The sequence below is a fragment of the Anas acuta genome, chromosome 3 (assembly GCF_963932015.1).
Source record: "Anas acuta chromosome 3, bAnaAcu1.1, whole genome shotgun sequence".
Classification (NCBI taxonomy): Eukaryota; Metazoa; Chordata; class Aves; order Anseriformes; family Anatidae; genus Anas; species Anas acuta.
The window spans coordinates 80,355,175-80,374,847 of NC_088981.1; the positions used below are offsets into that span (position 1 = coordinate 80,355,175).

Below are 19,673 nucleotides of genomic sequence, written 5' to 3' on the forward strand. Positions count from 1 at the left end.
GGTGTTGTTTCCTTCCAGACACAAGTACACATCTAACTATGGTCTCTTTTTCATGCTGAGGTGCACTCCCTTGATACACCAAAGCACTCATCACCTCCCAGACAGGAGGCTGGGGGTCTGGAGATGCCCACCAGCTCTCTGCCCTGGGAAACCCTCCTGCTGGGCAGACAGGGAGGGTGGTTGCAGAGTTGCCTGTGTCCAGCAGGTGGGAGCCTGCCTGCACTGCTGCCTGCCTATATTTCTGCCTGCTCAACCCAAAAAACACTTGCCTGCACCGCTGGAAACCAGCGCTGCTCCGGCTGCAGGGAGCTGGCAACACTGGCAGGGAAAAAAAGTACCAAGTTGGTGTTCTGGATGGAAAAGCACAGGAAAAATAGAGTGAACAATATTACAAATTCCCTCTTTTGTTTTGTTTTGTTTTGTTTTGTTTTGTTTTGTTTTGTTTCCTTCTCTATTATGCATTTATACCCCAATGGAAATGAAAATTGCAGATGATCCTGACTGTGATTATAGGAACAGTCAAAAGGTTTGGTGCTGGGTGTAAGAGCCATATCCCATCCCCAGGACCAGTGCCATAGGGGAGCAAGCAGCCAGCACTGCTGGCAGAAGTGGGGTGACTTCAATGCAGACATGTCCTGGGGGTTGCAGTGGAGATTGCTACTCAGGGCTGCATTGTCTTAAAACTGAGATGGTAAAGAGAGGACAGACACAGGAAGAGGACAAATGAGCAGAAAGCAACGATGTGAGATCGCACAAAACCCATATTCATTATTTTAGGGCATTAGTTGAGGCTTTCCTCTTTTATGGGTGTGCCTAATAAGTCTTAGCTCCACCATTCTGCTAGTGTGCTTGAGAGGAAGGGAACATCCAGTTCTCTATTTTATGTGGCAATTGAGCAATGCGAGATAAACACTGCCTGACAGACCTTTTGTGCCCCAGTTCCCCCAGCACTGCTCTCTCATACACTCCAGTGGCTCTGCAGTGGCTTCAGCATGTGACTGCTTTAGTCGGGTGTGTATAGATTCATATGACTGGCATTGACCTGGTTTGGAAGGGAAAATAAGAAACAGTGGTGAAAACACGTGGGTCAGTAGAAAGAAAAAAAAAAAAAAAAGAGTGTTTTTTCTGCAACACAGCTCATCTACCACATTACAATCCCAACACCGCAGCTCCTTCCATTTCAACATCTGGCACTCTATTTTTCTGTGCAGCTTTTGCTCGTGGCAGGTCAAGGCCTCTCTGCCCTTGCTGAGCTGGCTGTCCCCTGCTGAATCACTGCTCCCTGATCAGCATGGGAAGCGCTGCTTCGCCCAGTAATGGTGACAGAACATGGAGAAGGCTTTTGGAAAAGGCTTTTTTGCTTTCCATGAGGGACAGACCCACTCTCAGTGATGCTCAGCAAGAGGCAACAGTCGTAAGATGCAGCAAAGGAAATTCCAGCAAAATACAAGGAAAAAGCTGCTCACGGAGGCTGTGGAAATGCCACCCTTGGAGGTGAAATTCAACTGTACAGGGCCCTGAGAATCCTGGTGTAAGTTGAAACTCTCAGGTGTAAGAGCAGAAAGCATCCTCAAGACTTTCTTTTAGTAGATCATTCAGGAGAGCCTGTTGCTTGTATACTGATCAGAGAAGAAATGCAAACATTAATACTTCACCTTAAGACTCAGTTCATACTTGTATGAAGACTCAAATGTTCTTGCAGACCAAATGGAGAAATTAAAACCACAGCATGGGATAAATACATCTGCTCTAGACTGTGGTTACTTCAATAAATTATCTGACTCCAAACAGTTTCTTGGAATAGCAAGAAACCAGCTTCCAAGGCTGATGGTTTCACATCAAAGCCCCGCTGCTTTATGACATTGATGTCATATCAAAAAAAAAATCTGACTAAAACCACAATATTTTGTGCTGCAAAATGAATGTCAAAATTCTACTGATAAAAAATTGTAAATGAGATGAAGACCAAAATTAATAAAAGTTCTGTTCCAAGCACAACTCCGTGACACCACAGAGGCCTGAAGTGAATAGCTGCTTCTGGTCATGCAGAAATGACAGGATTAAAAATCCTGACTTGTGAGGTCAGCTGAACCCCTGAAAATCCCTGAGTTTCTCCTGAGAAAACTCAGCAGCCTCCATGGAGGCCCTGGGTGAAGAGGAGGCTGAGCCAGGCAAAGGATCCTTACATTTAATAGGGTTGTGTGCTCCTCTCCCTTACTAACAGGACACTGAAAAATTAAAGAAAGAAAAAAAAAAAAAGATTCTAAAGAGAATAAATGATATACCAGCAGGTACCAAGTGTCTTCCTTGGTAAAAGTAGGAAATATTATCACCAGGTCTAGAGCATTTGGTAAGACCTCACTTCCAACATTTTGTACAATTCTGGTTAGTTATGTTGAAGAAATATGTATGTGAACAGGTACAGGGATAGGGAAGGACTTCTAGGATGGTTAGGGAAATGGAAAGGCTGTCTAACAAGGAGAGAATTAAAGAGCTTTTCTTGTTGAGCCTTGCAAAATCACAGCTGTGAAGGCATATGATTTCTGTCGGTGAACACTTCAGGGAGGATAATTGCCAGACAAGGAGAATTATCGGTGTCAAAGGGTAAGCTGGTACAGGTTTATATGAATTGAGCTCATCATGAATAATGCAAAACTGGAAACTAGAAAGCTTCTGACCATCAGTAATATTGAAGACCTGCATTACCCACCAAGGAGTGAGATCAGAGAAGCTGAAGTGTTCCAAGATGGGGCTCGATGAGTTTATGGAGAAGAGCTTGCAGGCTTTGGGCATCCATTCTCTTGGTTTCTGTACAAGGATGCTGCAAGGAGGGCTGGTGCAAGGGAAGCTGATGGGTGTAAATTGTTTGGATCACATGGATTTAAGACACACACTTCAGTATTGAGCTTGTCACCTTCAAAGTCTGGGACACTGCCGCACTTGCTCTTCTTCACAGGTGTCACTTGGGTGACAGAAGGGGCAGTGGGTCTTTGTCTTCTGATGGTGCTGGCCCCTGAGGAACCCCCTCATTCTGCAGAGGGACAAGCAGGATGCTCTAGTACTCCAGAAGCTCTACAGATATACTAAGCTTGCTCATTTGCAATGGCACTGATCTCTGTGCTACATAATTGTCTGCTGATTCCTGCACTCTTGCAGTCTCTTGCTGCGAAACAAGACCTCTCATTAATATTTTATTTCAGTTAATTATTATGATCAGACTGATGTTTTACTAATTACAGTCTTCTGTCTTCCCGTATTACACCATATGCTATCTGCAGACAAGGAGATACAGGAGCAGAAGCTAAGCTGGAGGAAATACACAGTGTGTTTCACTGAAGATCCAGCCCACCAGTCATATAGAGACATTAACAAGAGCTGGAAGCCAAACTGGGCAAATGAATGCTTCACTAAACTGAGGTTGTGGGAGACAACAAAGCAGGCAATTCGTTCAGTTAAAATAAATAATAATAAATCTAAGCTCAAATCCAAGCGATATCTGGCATAAGCATTTCTGACAGGAAATATATTGGTTGAGAAAATAACTCCGGGACAGAGCCATGGCACTGCAGTGGGGTTACGCTTCTTGGCAGCAGGCTAAAGGGAGACACAGCTGGGCACGTCTGCTGTGGCATTTCTGTTTCGTTACACATCTGAAGACCGAGGACTGTTGGTACCTTGAGTGCCAGAGGCAGGAACCAGCTGTGGTGGTGAAACTATCAGACAACTTTATCTGTGCAATTTGGTAGAGTCTTTGCATCTGCAATAGCACATCCAGAAGCTTTTAGAAGGTGGCCATAGAAATCAGAATGGTGTGATATAGATTTGTGGTTCCTATTTGCTGTTCTCCTCCTATTTATGCCATGCTGGTGTGTTTCTGTGCAGTTTATAATACACTTCACTTCTTCATTTTTTTTTAATTGCTGCTTTGAGACATCAATGTTATGGTGATGAAGATCGGTAGCAGAGGAGAAGGAGCCAACTGGTAATTTTCCAAATGACTGTATAATTCACAGAGCTTCAGTACATCCAAGTGTCAGACTAAAGCCATTTCAGCACAGAAATTCAAGGAATATTGCTGTTAGAGCTGCCCAGATCTGCAGTCATACTCCAACGTCAGTCCAAAACCATGAAATACCTCAGAATTGACAGAGCTGGAAATGTTGCAGCACATTCACAGTGGAGAACAAAAGCTGCTGGATTTCTTTGTGCCAAGAGCAAAAGTCTGCAGTGACTCCAGAGAGGGGAAACACGTAGGAAGCCGCTGGGACGTATTATCCGTGGACATTCAACATCTGAGACTCCATGAGAACAAAGCAAGAATAGAAGTATGTGACTTGCTAATGTTAACCACACACGTCATAGACTCTGCCCATTCAGAAAATAAAAAAAATAATAATAATAAAATAAAATAATAAAAAGAGTAAATAAAATCTTTGCCTAGCTGTTAGAATATCCAAGCCTGTCTTAGGCTTGCAGGTTTTTGGGTTCAGGCTGGCTCTTACAAGTGCCCGAGGAGGAACCCATGGTGCAAATATTTGTGTGGCAGCCAGCTGCACCTGGCTGATGTCAGACAGCCACCTCCTGATACAACGTGCCGTTTCCTGGAAACTCTTCCCCCTCAGCCCTTGATGGTTGGCTTGGATGTAGCTATCAGCACTGCAGATAGGTAATTTGGACAGATGAGCCACTCCATGGTACAGGCTGGGAGGTGCAGAGTGCTTTGGATGCAGTCCAGAGGCTGCCAGTTGACTCTGTCGCTCAGAAGTGTCTCTCTCAGTTGTCCCATTCATGTGCTCATGGCTGATGTTATGCAGACGGCTAGTGTTCGACTGAAAAAGTTAAAACTGATGCTGAAGCTGCAAGTGAAATGAGGGAATGCTAGGAGTGATGGCCAGGCAGATTTGTGGCTGGTTGGTGGGTCTGTCAGATGGATGTCCATGAAGTGGGTGATTCCAAGGTGATGGTGACCCCAAGGGAAGTCCTCTTGAGACCAGATGTTTAGACAGAAACTTTACATTGACTAAGGAAAATGATTGCAAAGATTTTAGAAAAAGAAACCATACAGAAGCAGATGGGAATGTATGTGAAAAGCTGGTGGATTTTGGTAAAAACAGAGAGCTGAAAGTTATGTTATGAAGTCCAGGCAGCACTGAATGAATTACTTCAAAACCAAACAGGTTTCCTATAAGCACACAGACTGTGTAGAGAGTGTGTTCTTCTAAGGCTATATTCAGGTCATATAAGAGTATTTTTGACAGAGCAATTGTAGTAAAATTACCTAGTTATGTTCTGCACAAAGCAACAGAAAGCCATGGAACTGGCAAGGTGCTCAAAGCTTGCTGGGGATGTTGGTAACAACACCGAGTTATCCAAGAGGTTTCACACAGGGCACATTTCAGGACACAGCTCTAGATCATGAGAGCCAGCAATGGAGAGAACTTCTGTGCAGGCTTTCAACAATTATCACTACCAAATTCAGCAAAGATTGTCAGATCCGAACAAATTTGTCTTTGAAAAGCATTGCTATGATTTGCCACATTAGCTGGTGCCAGTAAAGAATTGTTCTGAGCCTGGCTCGGTGACTGCTTGAGCACCCAACCTGCTCGTTGCTGCATTGCCTGCTGGACTTCCCTAGATTTATCCCTGCCTGAGAAGCAGCCCATGTCCTTCAGAAAAGTGTACCATCTTCAGTTAAAGAACAAACTGGAAAAAGGGGGGAGTTTTCCAACAAATTCTCCATTGATTTTCAGAATTTCTCCTCCCCGTGCTGAAATGATAAGCCACATTCTTGTCTTCTAGATGCATAGATCAGGAGGCTGTAGCCAATGACACCACCAGTTTCTGGACTCCTTCAGTTTTTCTGGTCTGCTTTCTGGTACTGTAGGCTTAGTCAGGAAGCAGTCCACATTTTATTCTTGCTCATTGACAAGAACAGAATAGGATAAAGAGCCAAATATGAAGATATTAACTTTCCTTGATGAAGATTTGCCATTTACAATCACATTCAATACGTATTTTTATCCGGTTCTAAAGTATTTTCATTATTTTATGAATAACCTAATATTGATACTGTATTATTGTTGTTCTTTAATCAAAATGCCATATGGTGCAACATCAAATGCCTTACAGAAGCATGTTGCATAGATTCATTTCCTCCAGCAAATACATTTTAAATTAATTGAAAGAGAACTAGCTTGGAAAGATCTATTTTCTTTAAAGCCATGCTAATTGGCATTAATTAAATTGCCCTCTAACTCTTTATTTATTGAGTGTCATATCGGCCATTCCAATATTTTGGGATCAGTGTCAGGCTGAGAGCTGTAATTACTCTGGTTGTTCACTTAATCCCCTCCGAATATTGGCAGAACAACTCTTATTAAGCACTTCTGCCTCCTCTGAACTGCTGCCGATGGTTCTGTTGCTGTTATTTACACCTGCATTAGCTTCTGCCTTGAGATTGCTCTGTCAGTGCCTGTGTTTGTGGTATAAGGATTTCTGATGCCTCTTGTTTTTAATTCCATTTCATTGCTGTCTAAAGCACTTTGAATTATTTCATGATGGAAAAGCAGGTGCACTGAGCATAATGCTGAATAAATTCTGGATGGAGGTGATGCAGATGGGCTGTGAGTAGAGCAGAGGAAATTGAGAAACCCTTTTAGCTAGAAATGTACGTACTGAAAAAAAAATAAATAAATAAAAATAAAAATAAAAAGGGGGAATGGTGTGGCCTCCATAGAAGAGCTGAAGACCAGAATCTAGCAGTCAGAGCAAAATTAGTCCCTACCCAGGTTGTGCAGAGCATAGCTTCAATCCAGTCTGAACACTTTCATCTCTTTTAGTTCTGGATCTTCCAAGGGAGCAAATCTGGCACCCTTTAAGGGTACTGACCCTCCTGGTAAATGAGTGTGTTGTACACTCCGGGGATGAGGATGTATGGGAAGTGCTGGGGGAATCCTTAACACTCAGCATCTCACCTCTGCCTCCTCCTAGCATATCAGAAAATATCACTTTCCAATGGGCTGTGTTAGGCAATGAAGTGCCTATTTCACTATTTTAATTCAGCCCCTTAAAACTGCTCAGAGCAAAATATCTTTTTAAAAGTCTCTTTTATCTATCTTTTACCTCTTAAAGAGCCTTCCCCCAGTTTGAGCAGCAGAATCTCTGTATGAAAGGCCCGGTGCCCACTGCCAAGCGCTCACGCAGCCGCCTAATCCAGCTCCAGGAAATCACAGGACGGCCTGAAACAAAAGGGCACGGCTCGGCACGCAACGCACATAATCTCTCCAACAGAGTGTAGGACCACAGAAAGACACTTGTGAACTCCAGCGGGTCTCCCCAGGCACAAAACCACACCGTGAGGGGAGAAAAGAAAAGCATTGGGTGGACAAAGACCTCCCCGAGCAAGGAGCTGCAGTGAAGCGGGAGCGGTATGAAGGGTTTGCCTCGCTGTGGTGCTGTAGCATCGTTATTTGTTGAGCAGTGAGGAACAGCAGCCAGAGGCATTAGTCCCAGAGCACTGCAATTCACTCAAGCACATTGTTTGCTGTAGCCTTTCAGGTTTCTGCCCAGTGCAGGCTTGGCCTATTTCCCTTTCCTTTTACACAGTGCACAATCCATTTAGGGATTTATAGCGGCTTAGAGGCACATGTACAGTGCCTTGCCTCTATCTGATTTTTATTCTGTGATAAGAAGGCCTTGGGGTCATGGGTTCATTGGCACTTCTTTCCTCCCTGCCATTCACATCGTGTTGAAACCTAATTATTCATTAGCGTTATGATTTCTTGAGGTCCACCAATGTCCTCACCACTCCCTGCAGAAGTCCCAGTGTTGGCTATGAGGGACATGGGAGCCTGCTCTGATGTGTTATAAGCAAGGTGCAAGAGAGACAGGAGCATAAAGACAAATGCGATAATAAAGTGCAAAAGCTATTCATGGTGAAATCCTTTGCGTCTATACAATGTGTCATGATCCCAACCTGGTGAACTCCTATGCTATCTCATTTACTGCTCTTTAACACTAAAAAGCAAAATCTTCCTCTTAGGACATTCCCAATGCACCACTCTGCCCAGCAGCTCCTGGTCTCTGCTCCCCACAAACACAGCCCATCCAGTTACAGATTGGAAAAGAGTGCATTTGCCTCCTGTGCCTGCAAAGGAAATATTATCTTCTTTCCCTTTCTGCACAGGCTCCTTTGGTTTTAGTCACCTCAGTGTACACAGGTGTATTCATACTCCTCTCATCCTCTCAGCTGTCTGGAGAGTGTGATTTCAAGTCGTGCAGAGAGCACACTAATGCTGGGAGCACTGTGGATAACCAGCACCTCTGCTGACACCACCATAGTGAGATGCACTGTGGATACACTACCTCATCCCCAGGTTGTCCAAATTTTGTTTGGTGTCTGTGCTTATATCCTCTTGGAGCTGGTCCTGTATCCAACAAGTACGAAGTATCCAGCTGATGTATTTCAGCTTAGGCAGGGTGAGCACATATCTCTTGTGAGGGACCCGAAGGATGGAATACACTTGTTAGGAAGAGGCAAGGGTAATGGCTGCAGAAACCCCACTAACCTCGTATTAAGCCTGATTTTGAGAGTCTCTGACAACATCCATGACTGAATCCGCTGAAGAAGTAACAAACAGTACTCTGGCAGTGTGCCCTGGAGACACAGAGTGCTGTCTCTGAAAGAAACAGAGCTGCACAGGGTAAATAGCTTCCCAGAAGTCAAACAGCATCCTATCAATCACTCTGGTACCCTCCTGCTCCTCCGGCTATTGCAAAAGTGAATCACAACAGAGGTACCACGACACATCCACCCGTGTTTGCTTTAAAAGCTCTTCGATAAAGGCAAGCGCCCATTAGGAAGAGGTAAGAAAATGTAAATGTGATGGGGTCTTTTACGTGTGGCTGTTGCAGTCTGGTTATAGCTCCAGGGATGTTGTACACTGCGTATTCTGTGCATCACTGTGCAATTTGAAGCTCTGTGTAATTAAAGACGAGAAGGCCGGGTTCATGATTTGGGTAGAGCTGTCACTGTGTCAGACACTTACATCGTGTAGTTCCTTGACCTCTTGGGCACTGAAAGCATTTCTGGTTTCCAGTGGTGGCTGCTGGCTCACAAGACTGCTCTTCAGACTGGATTCCTACTCCTGGCAAGGTCAGGATCTCGGTATGCAGCTGAGTCAAAGGAAAAAGGAAAAAAAAAAAAAGCTCATTTTTTTGGTCTGACTACACTCTTGTTTTGAAGATAGGCTGGTTATAAATAGAATCAGGCAAAGAGTTGGCTTTTCTTTGACCAAATGGAAAAAGTGGGTAGTGCTAAGCATCTTTAGTTGGCCCACAACTTGTTGATTTAACAAACCGGAATAATGTAGTTGGGTCAAACAGAATGAAATATTTACTTTTCTGACATTTCTTATCATTTGTTTGCGAAAACCCAGGAAACACAGGATTAGAGTCCCAAACAGCCTGTGAGGCCTGCACTTAGAGGCCTCAGTAACTAAGTAAAAGCCCAAGGTCCCACTGAACCCCTTTGAGGACTGAAGGTACTGAAGTGATAAAGCCCCCGAGCAGGGGCTGCGAGTGTCGAGCTGGTCCCTGAGCTCCACAGGAGCTTGAGGCTGCATCCCCATGGAGGCCAAGCCTCCATCCATGGCACGGCTGCTGGGATCTGCCCTTCCCTTGGGCTGGGGATGGGCCTGCAGGGCTGCATTGCTCTGGAGGCAACGAGAAAAATAGGAGCAATGCATTTTCTGCTGCTTCATCCCTCTGGCCTGGCTCAACACTCAGCCCCGTGGGGAAAGGGAGGCAGAGCACAGCCACGTGAGGACATCAGCACCCAGCAGCACCCACCGACGTGGAGCTGGGCCTTGGGCAGCCCAGGGCTAGGGTGGGAGCCAACACCAAGTATTCAAACCATATTCATTTCTGCTTAGGCAAGAACTCTACATTTTTTTAACCTCTCCTGTTCAGTTTCATTTCTTTCAGCTGCCTGAGATTTTTTTTTTTTCTAGTAGATTAGCATTTGCATTCAGCTCCTACTCTAACCCAGATAAAGTGCTGAAGTATCCAACTTCAAGCACAAAAGTATTCCAGGAAAGATGCCTTAAAAAGGGAATAAATGGCCTTTCCTGTTGTCAACCTCAACTTTGCTCACTTTTCTTCATCTCTACAGTCCGCTCTCATTCCTTGATTTGCTCCTGGATCAGCTACTGACTGTCTACAAGGGATTTGGTGCAATCAAAGTCAAGGGCATTGCAGTTTTCATATGACATTTAAAAAATTTCCAGTCAATGTTGTCAGACGTGGGTAGATGTTTAGTTCTTGTACTCACGCTACTACGAACTGGGAATCTGGAATGCAGAGGATGTGTTTAATTTTATATTTGTGAAGTCATTTGATGGGTGAACTGGAAAAAATGCATGGGATTATCAAACCAAGTAAAACTAAGCAGTGGTTCGCGTTTACAAGGTTTTGTTAGGAATCCCTAGGAACCACTCCCCTCCCCAAACACATCAGATGATAAACCTAAATAATAAAGTCTTTTGAGGAAACTGCATTCAGTTCACAGATAATCTACATGTTGTAAAGACAGATTAATTTGCTGAAAATAACTGTTCATTGAAAATTATACATTCGTTTCTGGTTCAGTATTCACGGGATTTCTAACTACTGAATGAAAATAGTGCTGTATCTTTCATTTTTTTCTTAGTCTCATAAAGAAAGCAGGCAACATTAACTCTTCATCTACTGAAGCTCAAGGTTGAGCAAAATTTAAGGATAATATTTAAAAATATATTTCATTTGAACACATTTTTTGGCTTTCTCGATATCTTCTCTTAGTAAATTCCCCCTGTTAATCAGAGGATGAAGGTTTCCCTGTAGCACCAGGTAACCTCAGTGGATTCCTGGTTCCTGAATCTCGGTTGATGGAAAGAAACTATAGTGGCTTTCGATGTGTTGTTTCTGTGGATCCCATGGCAGTGTAAATGCTCACTGGAGTCAATAAAGCCACAGCAGCTAAGATCAGGTAGAAATCTCCCCAGGGTTTTTGGAGAAGGATTTTCATGAAAAGAGATGGGTGACTTGACAAACTGCTCTACAAGAGAAATCCTTGGTTAACAAGCAGAGGAAGAAGTGCCTTGTCAGCACGGGGATGGATGGGACAAGGCTGGTGGTGTTTGCAGAGTTCAGGGCAACATCTGTGAAGAGCAACCAACATGAACATTGTGACAAGGCACAAGTGGGACTGGGGTTGTAAAGCCTTGCAGGGAGACACAGAGGAGAAGGAGAGAAAACACGAAGCTGTGGGCTATACAGCAAGGGGGTGAGCTCCAAAGGAATGGACAATGTGGCTGGCTCAACCATGTGTTCCTGCCCATGCCATTTGATTTTCGGTAGCAAAAATGAGAATTTTGTTAGCCACATGGGACCCAGCACATCAGCCCTGGAGCTCTCCTGTGGCTCAGGCATAAAGCAGCTCTGCTTTGACAGGATCCTCCCAAACAGCCCTGTGCTCAGGCTGTCCTTCTGTCCCTCTGTGTCCCCAGATGCTTTCCACAGACCCTGCTCAGCAGTGAGATACCTGGCACAAGCCCTGAGGGCACTGACCACTCCAGCCACGGTACCACTGTTTATTAAAGTAATTAGAAAACCACAGAGGATCAAAGCTCGCTCTTGCAGAGCTAAATGGAAACGAAGACTTCTTGCTGCAAACCCATATGTCTATTAACACTTTATAAATCTGTGGAACGCCTGTAACAAATGTCACCACAATGCAGATAAGTTCAGGGATTACAAAATGACTTATGACACCTGTCTGATCAGCTGCACCCCCGCGGTTAACCAGACAGAAATGCGTATCTGCCACTTCTGGGAGGCACCAGAAGAGGGTTCAATTTAAACCAATTAATAAAATAGCCTGTTTGGGCAAAAAAAAAAATAAATAATTGTTCTCTGAGAATACATGCATTCAACACTGCTAGAAAATCCCTGCCATCTGACGTAGAGGGATTTATAGGTTTAGTGGAAATTGCTTTCCCCACTGTCCAGATTAAATACTGCAGGATGATTTTTTGTATGAGTAAACATCCTTCCAATAACGATCAGACCGATAATGTCTTAAAAAGAGAAACAGGATCTACGTTTTGCTTTTCTTCTTCTTGTATGGACTATTTCTGGATACAGAACATTCAGGTAACATGTTGACTGTCCATAAAATGCATTTTAGCATCTTCCTGCTGTTGTGGGGATGGGTTTTATCCACTGAATGCAGAGTCCACCGACAAGGAAAAGAAATACATGAGGCGTACAAAAAAGGCAGGTGAGTTTCTTTTTTTTTTTTTTACATTCAAATAGCTACAATGTGGAAAAATGTAATGCTTCAGATCAAGATAAATGTCTGTCAGACAATTAGTTTGCATTTGCAGAGTGTGATCTCTCAGTCAAAAATATTTTCTTGTCCTGTTTTTGCCGATGAATAATTCTTAATGCATTTTCTATAGTGAAAACCATTTTCCCCTCCCCCTCCAAAAAAGAAAGAAAAAAAAAGTGGGTTTGTGAGTTATCTCAAAGTTTGGAATGAAAAGAAGCATTTTATTATATTTATTGTGGTCGAAATATGCTGGAGTATTTACGTGAGAGTGGAGAGGAAAGTGAGGTCCTTGAGGACTGTTGTATGCTATGAGGATTAGATTGACTGGAGATGTGATTTGAAAAGATTCAGAATTTATTTTCTTATTCCTTTGCTGGTTGTTTATAGAGCTTCTGAGAGTAAAAAAAAAAAAAAAAAAGAGTGTCTCTGCAAGCCTCAAGGCTATGGTCAGTTAACAGAGGAAACAGGGAGAGCATGCAGGATATTGAATGGAGATATTCAAAGTGAATGGAAATTTTCAGTCTGTTCATCCCTTCCCTCTCTCCCTCTCTCAAGAAGGATATGTGATGTTTTTCTCCTTCTGTCTTGTAGACAGCCATTTTAGGAGGTTTTGAGTTGAGGAAGGTTTTTTTTGCTACAATTGGGCAATTGAGTTATGATTACTTCTATTCTGTTTGGAGACTATTTGGAATTTTGTAGGAGGATTTTTATATTTGGGCACATCACAAGGTACACCTGGAGGGAAACCCCTTTGTTTGTGTCTCTCTGTTTTTGCTCTGTTTTGAGGATATAGCTGACACATTTAGATCGCTGTTCAAATGTTGTGTACCTCTGCTTGTGACAGACCGAACCTATGCAATTTCTGCTTTGCTATAGTCACTGTTTCTGTTCTTTTAAGTGAGGAAAGCATGGTCCTTTTTAATTTTCCAGTGTTCCCTTCTGCCTACTGCCGAGGAAAGCAAGGCAGGGATACAATACAGAGTGATAGCAATGTCATGGTGGCACTTTTGGGTCCCTGAGACATCTAAAACATAGGAAATGTCTTTAGCAGAGACACCACATTCCTGGAGGTGTAAGTGGCAAAATGGATGCAGCCACTTTGCCTGTGGTCAGGGCATCCCCAGGGGATGCCCTGCCAGGGCCAGTCCGTGTGTGGGACAAGACACAAAACCCCTGTTTTCATAGAAGATTCATGGCAGTGGCAGTAGAGGTGACATGCTGACTGTTGCAAGGGGTGAGATGCAGTGGTGCAATTAAGTGGCAATGTAACAAACTACAGCAGAAGTGCTAAAATTATGTGAAAATGGGAAAGAAAAACCTGTTCAGTTCACGCAAGAGCTGCCTCTTTACCTGCTCTTTGTACATGCGGTGTCACTGTGCCAGGACAAGCCCCTGGGGCAGCCCTCTGAGGGCCTGGGAGGTCCCTTCTGGCCTATTTCTGTCTCAGCAGCACGGTGCTGATGCTGGGGAGGGCTGATGGGGAGAGAGGAGCAGCACTGGTGCGTGGCCAGAGGTTGTCCATTGGCAGTACACTGCTCACTTTCCCTGTGATGGGACAAGCCATGTCAGACCTCTGGTTTAACAGCCTTAGCTGCTGTCAGATCAGAAAGGATGATTCTGGCCACCCATCTGATTTGCTTCGAAGCTCAAGCTTAGATATCTCCTCTTAGATATGTTCAGCTCAAGCTTCTTAAAGTTCTCAGTGTAGGATGTTTCCCACACCTTGACTCTGCCCCTTCACTGCTTTCACAGGGCTGACAGCAGGACTGGGTGCAGTGTACATTAAAATGCTGATCAAATGAGAGAGCTTTGAAGAAGGCACGGTTCCTTTGCATTTCAAAGTCAGTGCCTTTTCCCATTGCAGAATTAGAGCCTGGGAGAAAAACAGGGTGAGGGGGGATCCTATATAACATCAGAAGAAAACTGTAGTGAAGATTGCTCCTGAACAGCTCTGCTTCCCTTCCCTTCAGGACTCAGCCCTGAGTATCCATTATGCAGAAGAAGTTATAGCAATGTATTTCCTTACTTCTCTTCAGGCACTGCTGCCTCTGGCTCATAAGGCTTGAGGCAAGCACCAGGATGGAAATCCATCCCTTCACTGCAGCCTTTGTCTTCTGCAGAGGCTCACTGGAGGCTGATGGAGGAAATCTATCTAAAGGCAGGCTCCACACGACCACAGACTGCTCAGGCTGTCTCGGTTTGCACCCATGGCCTTTCAAGCCTCCAGAAGCCCTCTGGGGGCGTGAGACCATCCACTTGCCCTCCTGCCAGAGCTCAGTGCCAGCCACCGGTGCTGGCAGGCAGAGTGGGCATCTGCTGTAGGGACCTGTCACCTCGGGTGTGCTGCCAGCTTCCTGCTGTCCTTGAGGGAGGCGTCCAGCTTTGCTCCTGAATCTCGTGGTGCAGCTGATGGAGGAGATGCACTCTTTTGGCTTGTCTATTTGGATGGAAGTGCTAGGTTCTTCCAGCGAGACTCTCTGTTTTCAAATAAAAGCTCACCATTTTCTCAGCAGTTGCAAGCCCCAGGGCTTCTCCTTTCATCTCCCCAAATCCAGTTGATCCCACAGTCCTTGTGCTCCTGCTGATAGGGTGAATGGGGTGGATGGGAGACACAGTGTCAGACACTGCCACAATTTTTGGCACTGCACATACCCCAAAGCAGCCATTCTAGCAAGAGACGGGACAGCCTTGAAGAAGGGTGGGGTCCAAAATAATTCTTTAAATATAGCTGATGAGGCTTTGGGACACAATTTGGAGTGTGACAAGAATATGGCAAATAAGAACAGGTGAAAGTATGCATACACAGTGAAAGCAGCAATGTTGAGAGCTTTATTGCATGGGACTTACTACAGAGCCTTCCGACCCTCTATTTCATTGTAAAAATGTCTGTGTGCCAGTCAAAGACTCGGCTACTGATTTTTGCTTATCTCCAGGACAAATCACCTCACAGGAATTTCACTTTAAAGAGCAGCAATACACAAACAAAACCTTTTGCACCTTGCAGACCTGCTCGCAGTTTGCAGTCAGCCATGTGCAAATCCTGTAGGGTTTGCAAAGCCAAATTCAGGCCCGCAAGGTGCACGGTGCCAAAACTCCTACAGGCCCAGGCTGCAACCCTGAGAGCCAGCACGAGGGCTGTCTGCTGCTTTCCCAACTGCTCTTGGAGAGCCACCAGGCTGCGCGGGGATCACGGCAAGGACAGCATAAAGGCCACAAAATCATTATGTCAACAAAATGGCCAAAGCCTGCCTTGCTAATTAGACTTGCAGAATCTGCTAGAGAGGATGAGCAAAAGGAAAAGAACTGGCCTGGAGCAGAGCCCAGGTTGCTTTGACAGAGCTAACTGCTGGGAAAAAAATCTCCTTTAACACTAAAATCTCCCTGGACAGCTTTATAACCACCTTTCAGACAAGTAACTCTCAGCAAAAGAGATTTCACTGTACAAGATTTACGGCTTGTGTTTGTTTAATCTTAGCTGAGAGACTGGCTTCACGTTTTTAGCCATGTCCCTGCCATTCCCTGCCTGCATTATAATCATTTTGCCTCCCTCTGGTCTCCAAATAGCAACTTGTTTCCCAGTCTTCCAGATCTATCTCTTTACATTTCTGCCAGTGAGAACTATCTGTTCCAGCAGTTGGTTGACATCCTCTACAACAAGCCCTCTGCTTGTCGTCACAGGGTCCCTCTCACGGCCAAGGATCTTTATGACATTTTCTGATGCTATTGCCATTAGTGGCACTCTTCCTAAGTGAGGGGAGCCACTCTGCATCGTTACAGCCATGGTTCCCTCCCAGTCCTTTCTCAAGGGCTCAGCATCAGTAAATCACACGTAGCTCTCCTGGTACCCTCACTACACCTAGGGCAGCTCCTACCTTCATGGCTTTCTCTGGCCTCATAAATTCATCCATCAGCCCTAACAGGATTCCTTTTCCTTAAGCTCTTCTCTTGTCCCAGAGTTTTGCCTTTGTATCTTATCTTCACAATTGATCCTGAAAGCATTTATTTGCATAAACAAAGCTTACTAACGCAAGCTGTCTTTAGATCAGATCTTGAGTGCATGATAAGCCTGTGAAATGCCCCATGAAAGCACTGACTATGCGAGCACTTTATCAGCAGCGAGCCAGGCCCAGCAGAGCTCCTGCAGCTCCCGAGGCACCGAGCTTTCAGGCCAGCAGGTTGGGCTGTGCCCTGACACCACAGGCACCGGCAGTGCCTTCAGAGCCCAGTGTGGGCTTCAGGCCAGCATGACTGAGTCTCTCCATCTCTGTTGGTAGCTTGCCTTTCCCTTTCCTCCTTTCACCTCCATCTCCTGTACTCCTTTTGCTTCCCCCATGCAAGCTTCCTATTCTTCAACTTCTCTTTTATTTTGCCGCTGACTTCCTCTGCCCTCCTCTTCACCTGCCTCAGCTATTTGCCCCAAGGCACGTCCAATTCCTGTCTCCCAGCTCTGCCAGGTTTGCTCCTGCTGCTTTGATCCAGCATTGTTCTCTAGCTTCCTCTTCTCCCTCAGCAGCCTGTCTTTCCTCTTCTTCCACTTGCCAGAAATTTTTTTCTTCTGTCCAACAGCACTCGTTTTCTTTATTTTAATATACATTATCTTTTTCTTCATTATTTCTTTGCTATTTCTCTCATTGTCCCTTTCCACACATTTCTCTTTCAAGTAACTGCAATCCTGCACGACAATTTTCTTGGAAGTCTTGTGTATTTTTCTCAAAACCCAGCCGAAAGTGTCTTCTCTCTGCTTATCATTGCAAACAGTGCTTCTATGCAAACGGTATTTTCTCCTTTCATCATTATCACCAGCCTCCTTTCATCCTTTCCAGTACTTATTTTGGGTCTGCACTTCACATAGCTTTCTATCTCTATTCAGGTGATTCGTGTCAGAAAACTTGTCTTTACCAGTGTTTCTGTAGCTACATTCACATACCCAGGTACTGTGTGCCTCTTTACTGAGTGATTAGTGATAAAATCTCCCATCAATGTTGCCACCGTGTTACTTGGTTAGGATCGGCAGCTTCATACTGACTTTTGGCCTACCATTACTCCAGTGGGTTTTATGACCTGGCGTGAGGAGACATAAGAGGCTCCAAAAGCATATCTGCAACCCAGCCTTACAATGAAAACCAAACCAAACCAAACAAAAATATAACAGCAAACCAACCCAGAGGTACTGCAAGGCAGTTTTATCCCTCCTGACTACACATAAATTGTTTGATTTTCCGATTCAGGGGTCGGATTCACATTAGAAATGATCCTTCTGGTCCTTTTCTGTGAACAGACACCTTTCCAACTCACTTCCATTTTTAGCATTCTCAGCCCCTGGTGAGAGTGAATTTCACAGTGACACGCTGTGCTTGTCTACTTCCTTTCAATTTTCTTCTTATTACGTGTTATGAAAAGCCGTCAGCAACAAATTCCTGTTCACCTTCACCATTCCACTCCTGATTTTATATAATTACGCCCTACTGCTTGTCAGTTGTCACCCTGCTGATCTGGAGAGCCCTGTTCAGGCTGCCTGGAAGCCCTCCACACCTTCCAGCTGCCTGGTCTCCTTCCTCTTCCTCCGTCTCTTTTTTTTCCCTGCTATGGGCATTGGGTATGTGAGATGTGGGTGTGCTTGATGTTGCTAACAGCACTGAAATGCTCAAATCATTTACAAATTTATTGAATGACACAGATCCTATCACAGATTCTCAAGAGACTATAATGACAACCTTTCTTCATGGTGAAAACTCTCTATTATTCCTTTCGTTTCTTATTTTGTAGTCATTCACGTCAGTCATTCCCTCTTCCTGAATTGCCAGTGTCTCTACCAGCCTCTGGGATGGTCCTGTCAACAGTTTTTTGGAAACTCAGGTGTACTGTGTCATCTTGATTGCAAGTACATTAACCTTTTGGAGAACTCTCTAAAAAGGACATAATATCCCTCAAGAAAAGTCAAACTGTCCCTAGCTCTTTTTCAATATATATTGTATTTCCCTGATGTCTACTATTGGTGGTTTTTACTACAATTGTAGGCAATCTGTCCGGTGGAGGTGCCCGTAGCTTCTCAGATTCTACTTGGAGCTCTTTTCCGAAGTGTAGAGTTGTCACTCTTGTGACACCAGGGTCAATTTAAATGCTAATTCAGCACTTTCTTACTTGGCTTTCTTCTGGGTGGAAGCCTGGTGCCCTCTTACTCTTCGGTCCATTTATTTTAAATCCTTCTCTGGTCCTATGCCTGTATGAATATTTCTTAACGCTGTCCCAATGATGGAATCATTACAGTCCTGTATTTTTTGTAGTGCAAACAAATCCCTTAACCATTGATGGTTTTGATTGCCCTTATGAAGACAGAGAGATTTCCCTGTATGGAGTTAAGACAAGCGTAGTACTGCTAATTGGCTGCTTACTCCCCAGCCTGAATTTGACCAATTAGTTTTCTGTATTCCACAGTTCTTTATATATATTTTTTCAAGCTGAAATTCATCTTATTGATGCTGGACTGCTTTGATGCTGGACTACTGTTGGTGGACTGATGTTGGGGCTGCTTTGGATTGCATTCATAGACCCCAAAGTGTCTGTATCCCTTTCAAGCATGCTGTCGTGCACAAGTTTTCTAGTTCTGTCATCTGAATTATGATTGCACATGCTGGCTAGTAGTTCCCAGGATGAAATCTGTGAGATGTCATCTAATACATCTCCCCAGCCTGACAGCAAGGTAACGCCAGTTGCTCTAACCACGGTCGTTCAACCACGCTCAAAGTCACAGTTTCATCTACACCGTACTTCTCAGGTCTAGTAATGAAATTTTAAAAACCTCCCTCAAATCTACTTTTCTTCTTACTCACGCTAAGGCGGCCAGTTACATTGTCAGAAGGACATTAGACTGCTTTGACGTCAATTATTGTAAAGATCTGCATTGAGTGATCTTTATAATCTCATTATCCCTGGGGGGGGCATACAAATGGATCATGAATTTGTCCCAGTTTCTTTCCAAACATCAGAACTCCAGCATCCTTATTTTCATCCCTGCTTAAAGCTGTGTTTTGTGTTTGTATTCACCTTCCCTCAGGGATATCTCCCGGGTGTGAGGAGTCCTCAGAGGTACCTGCTAATGGATTGGAGACTCCATCAGCTGGTACTCCTGGTGCTCCGGGGGAAGTGCCATTGGCATGAGTTGATTTAAATACCCCCAGCTTACCTACACGTTCCTTAACATGCCCTTCCCTGGTCTGCACTGTGCTCACAAGTCAAAAGAAGTCTTTTCTTCAAAGACTGGGGCGGATGTTGAACCTTTTGGCATTGCTCCCCTTCATCCTCT

The 19,673-nt window shown here is 44.4% G+C and overlaps 1 protein-coding gene across 4 annotated transcripts in view; it reads left to right on the forward strand.

The window, feature by feature from the left end:
• The first annotated feature begins 8,166 nt into the window (after window positions 1-8,166).
• Window positions 8,167-19,673, forward strand: part of LOC137854495 (gamma-aminobutyric acid receptor subunit rho-1) — a 31,263-nt gene continuing 19,756 nt past the window's right edge. The window contains exon 1 of one of the 4 annotated variants that reach the window (XM_068677979.1): window positions 8,167-8,865. Coding sequence is in view for 2 of the 4 variants with exons in the window: in XM_068677976.1 (XP_068534077.1) it covers window positions 12,198-12,319 (122 nt within the window). In the remaining 2 variants the exon portion in view is untranslated. Of the gene's footprint in view, window positions 8,866-10,566; window positions 12,320-19,673 lie in introns of those variants that run through there. The other 3 variants (XM_068677978.1, XM_068677976.1, XM_068677975.1) reach the window with 3 other exon arrangements.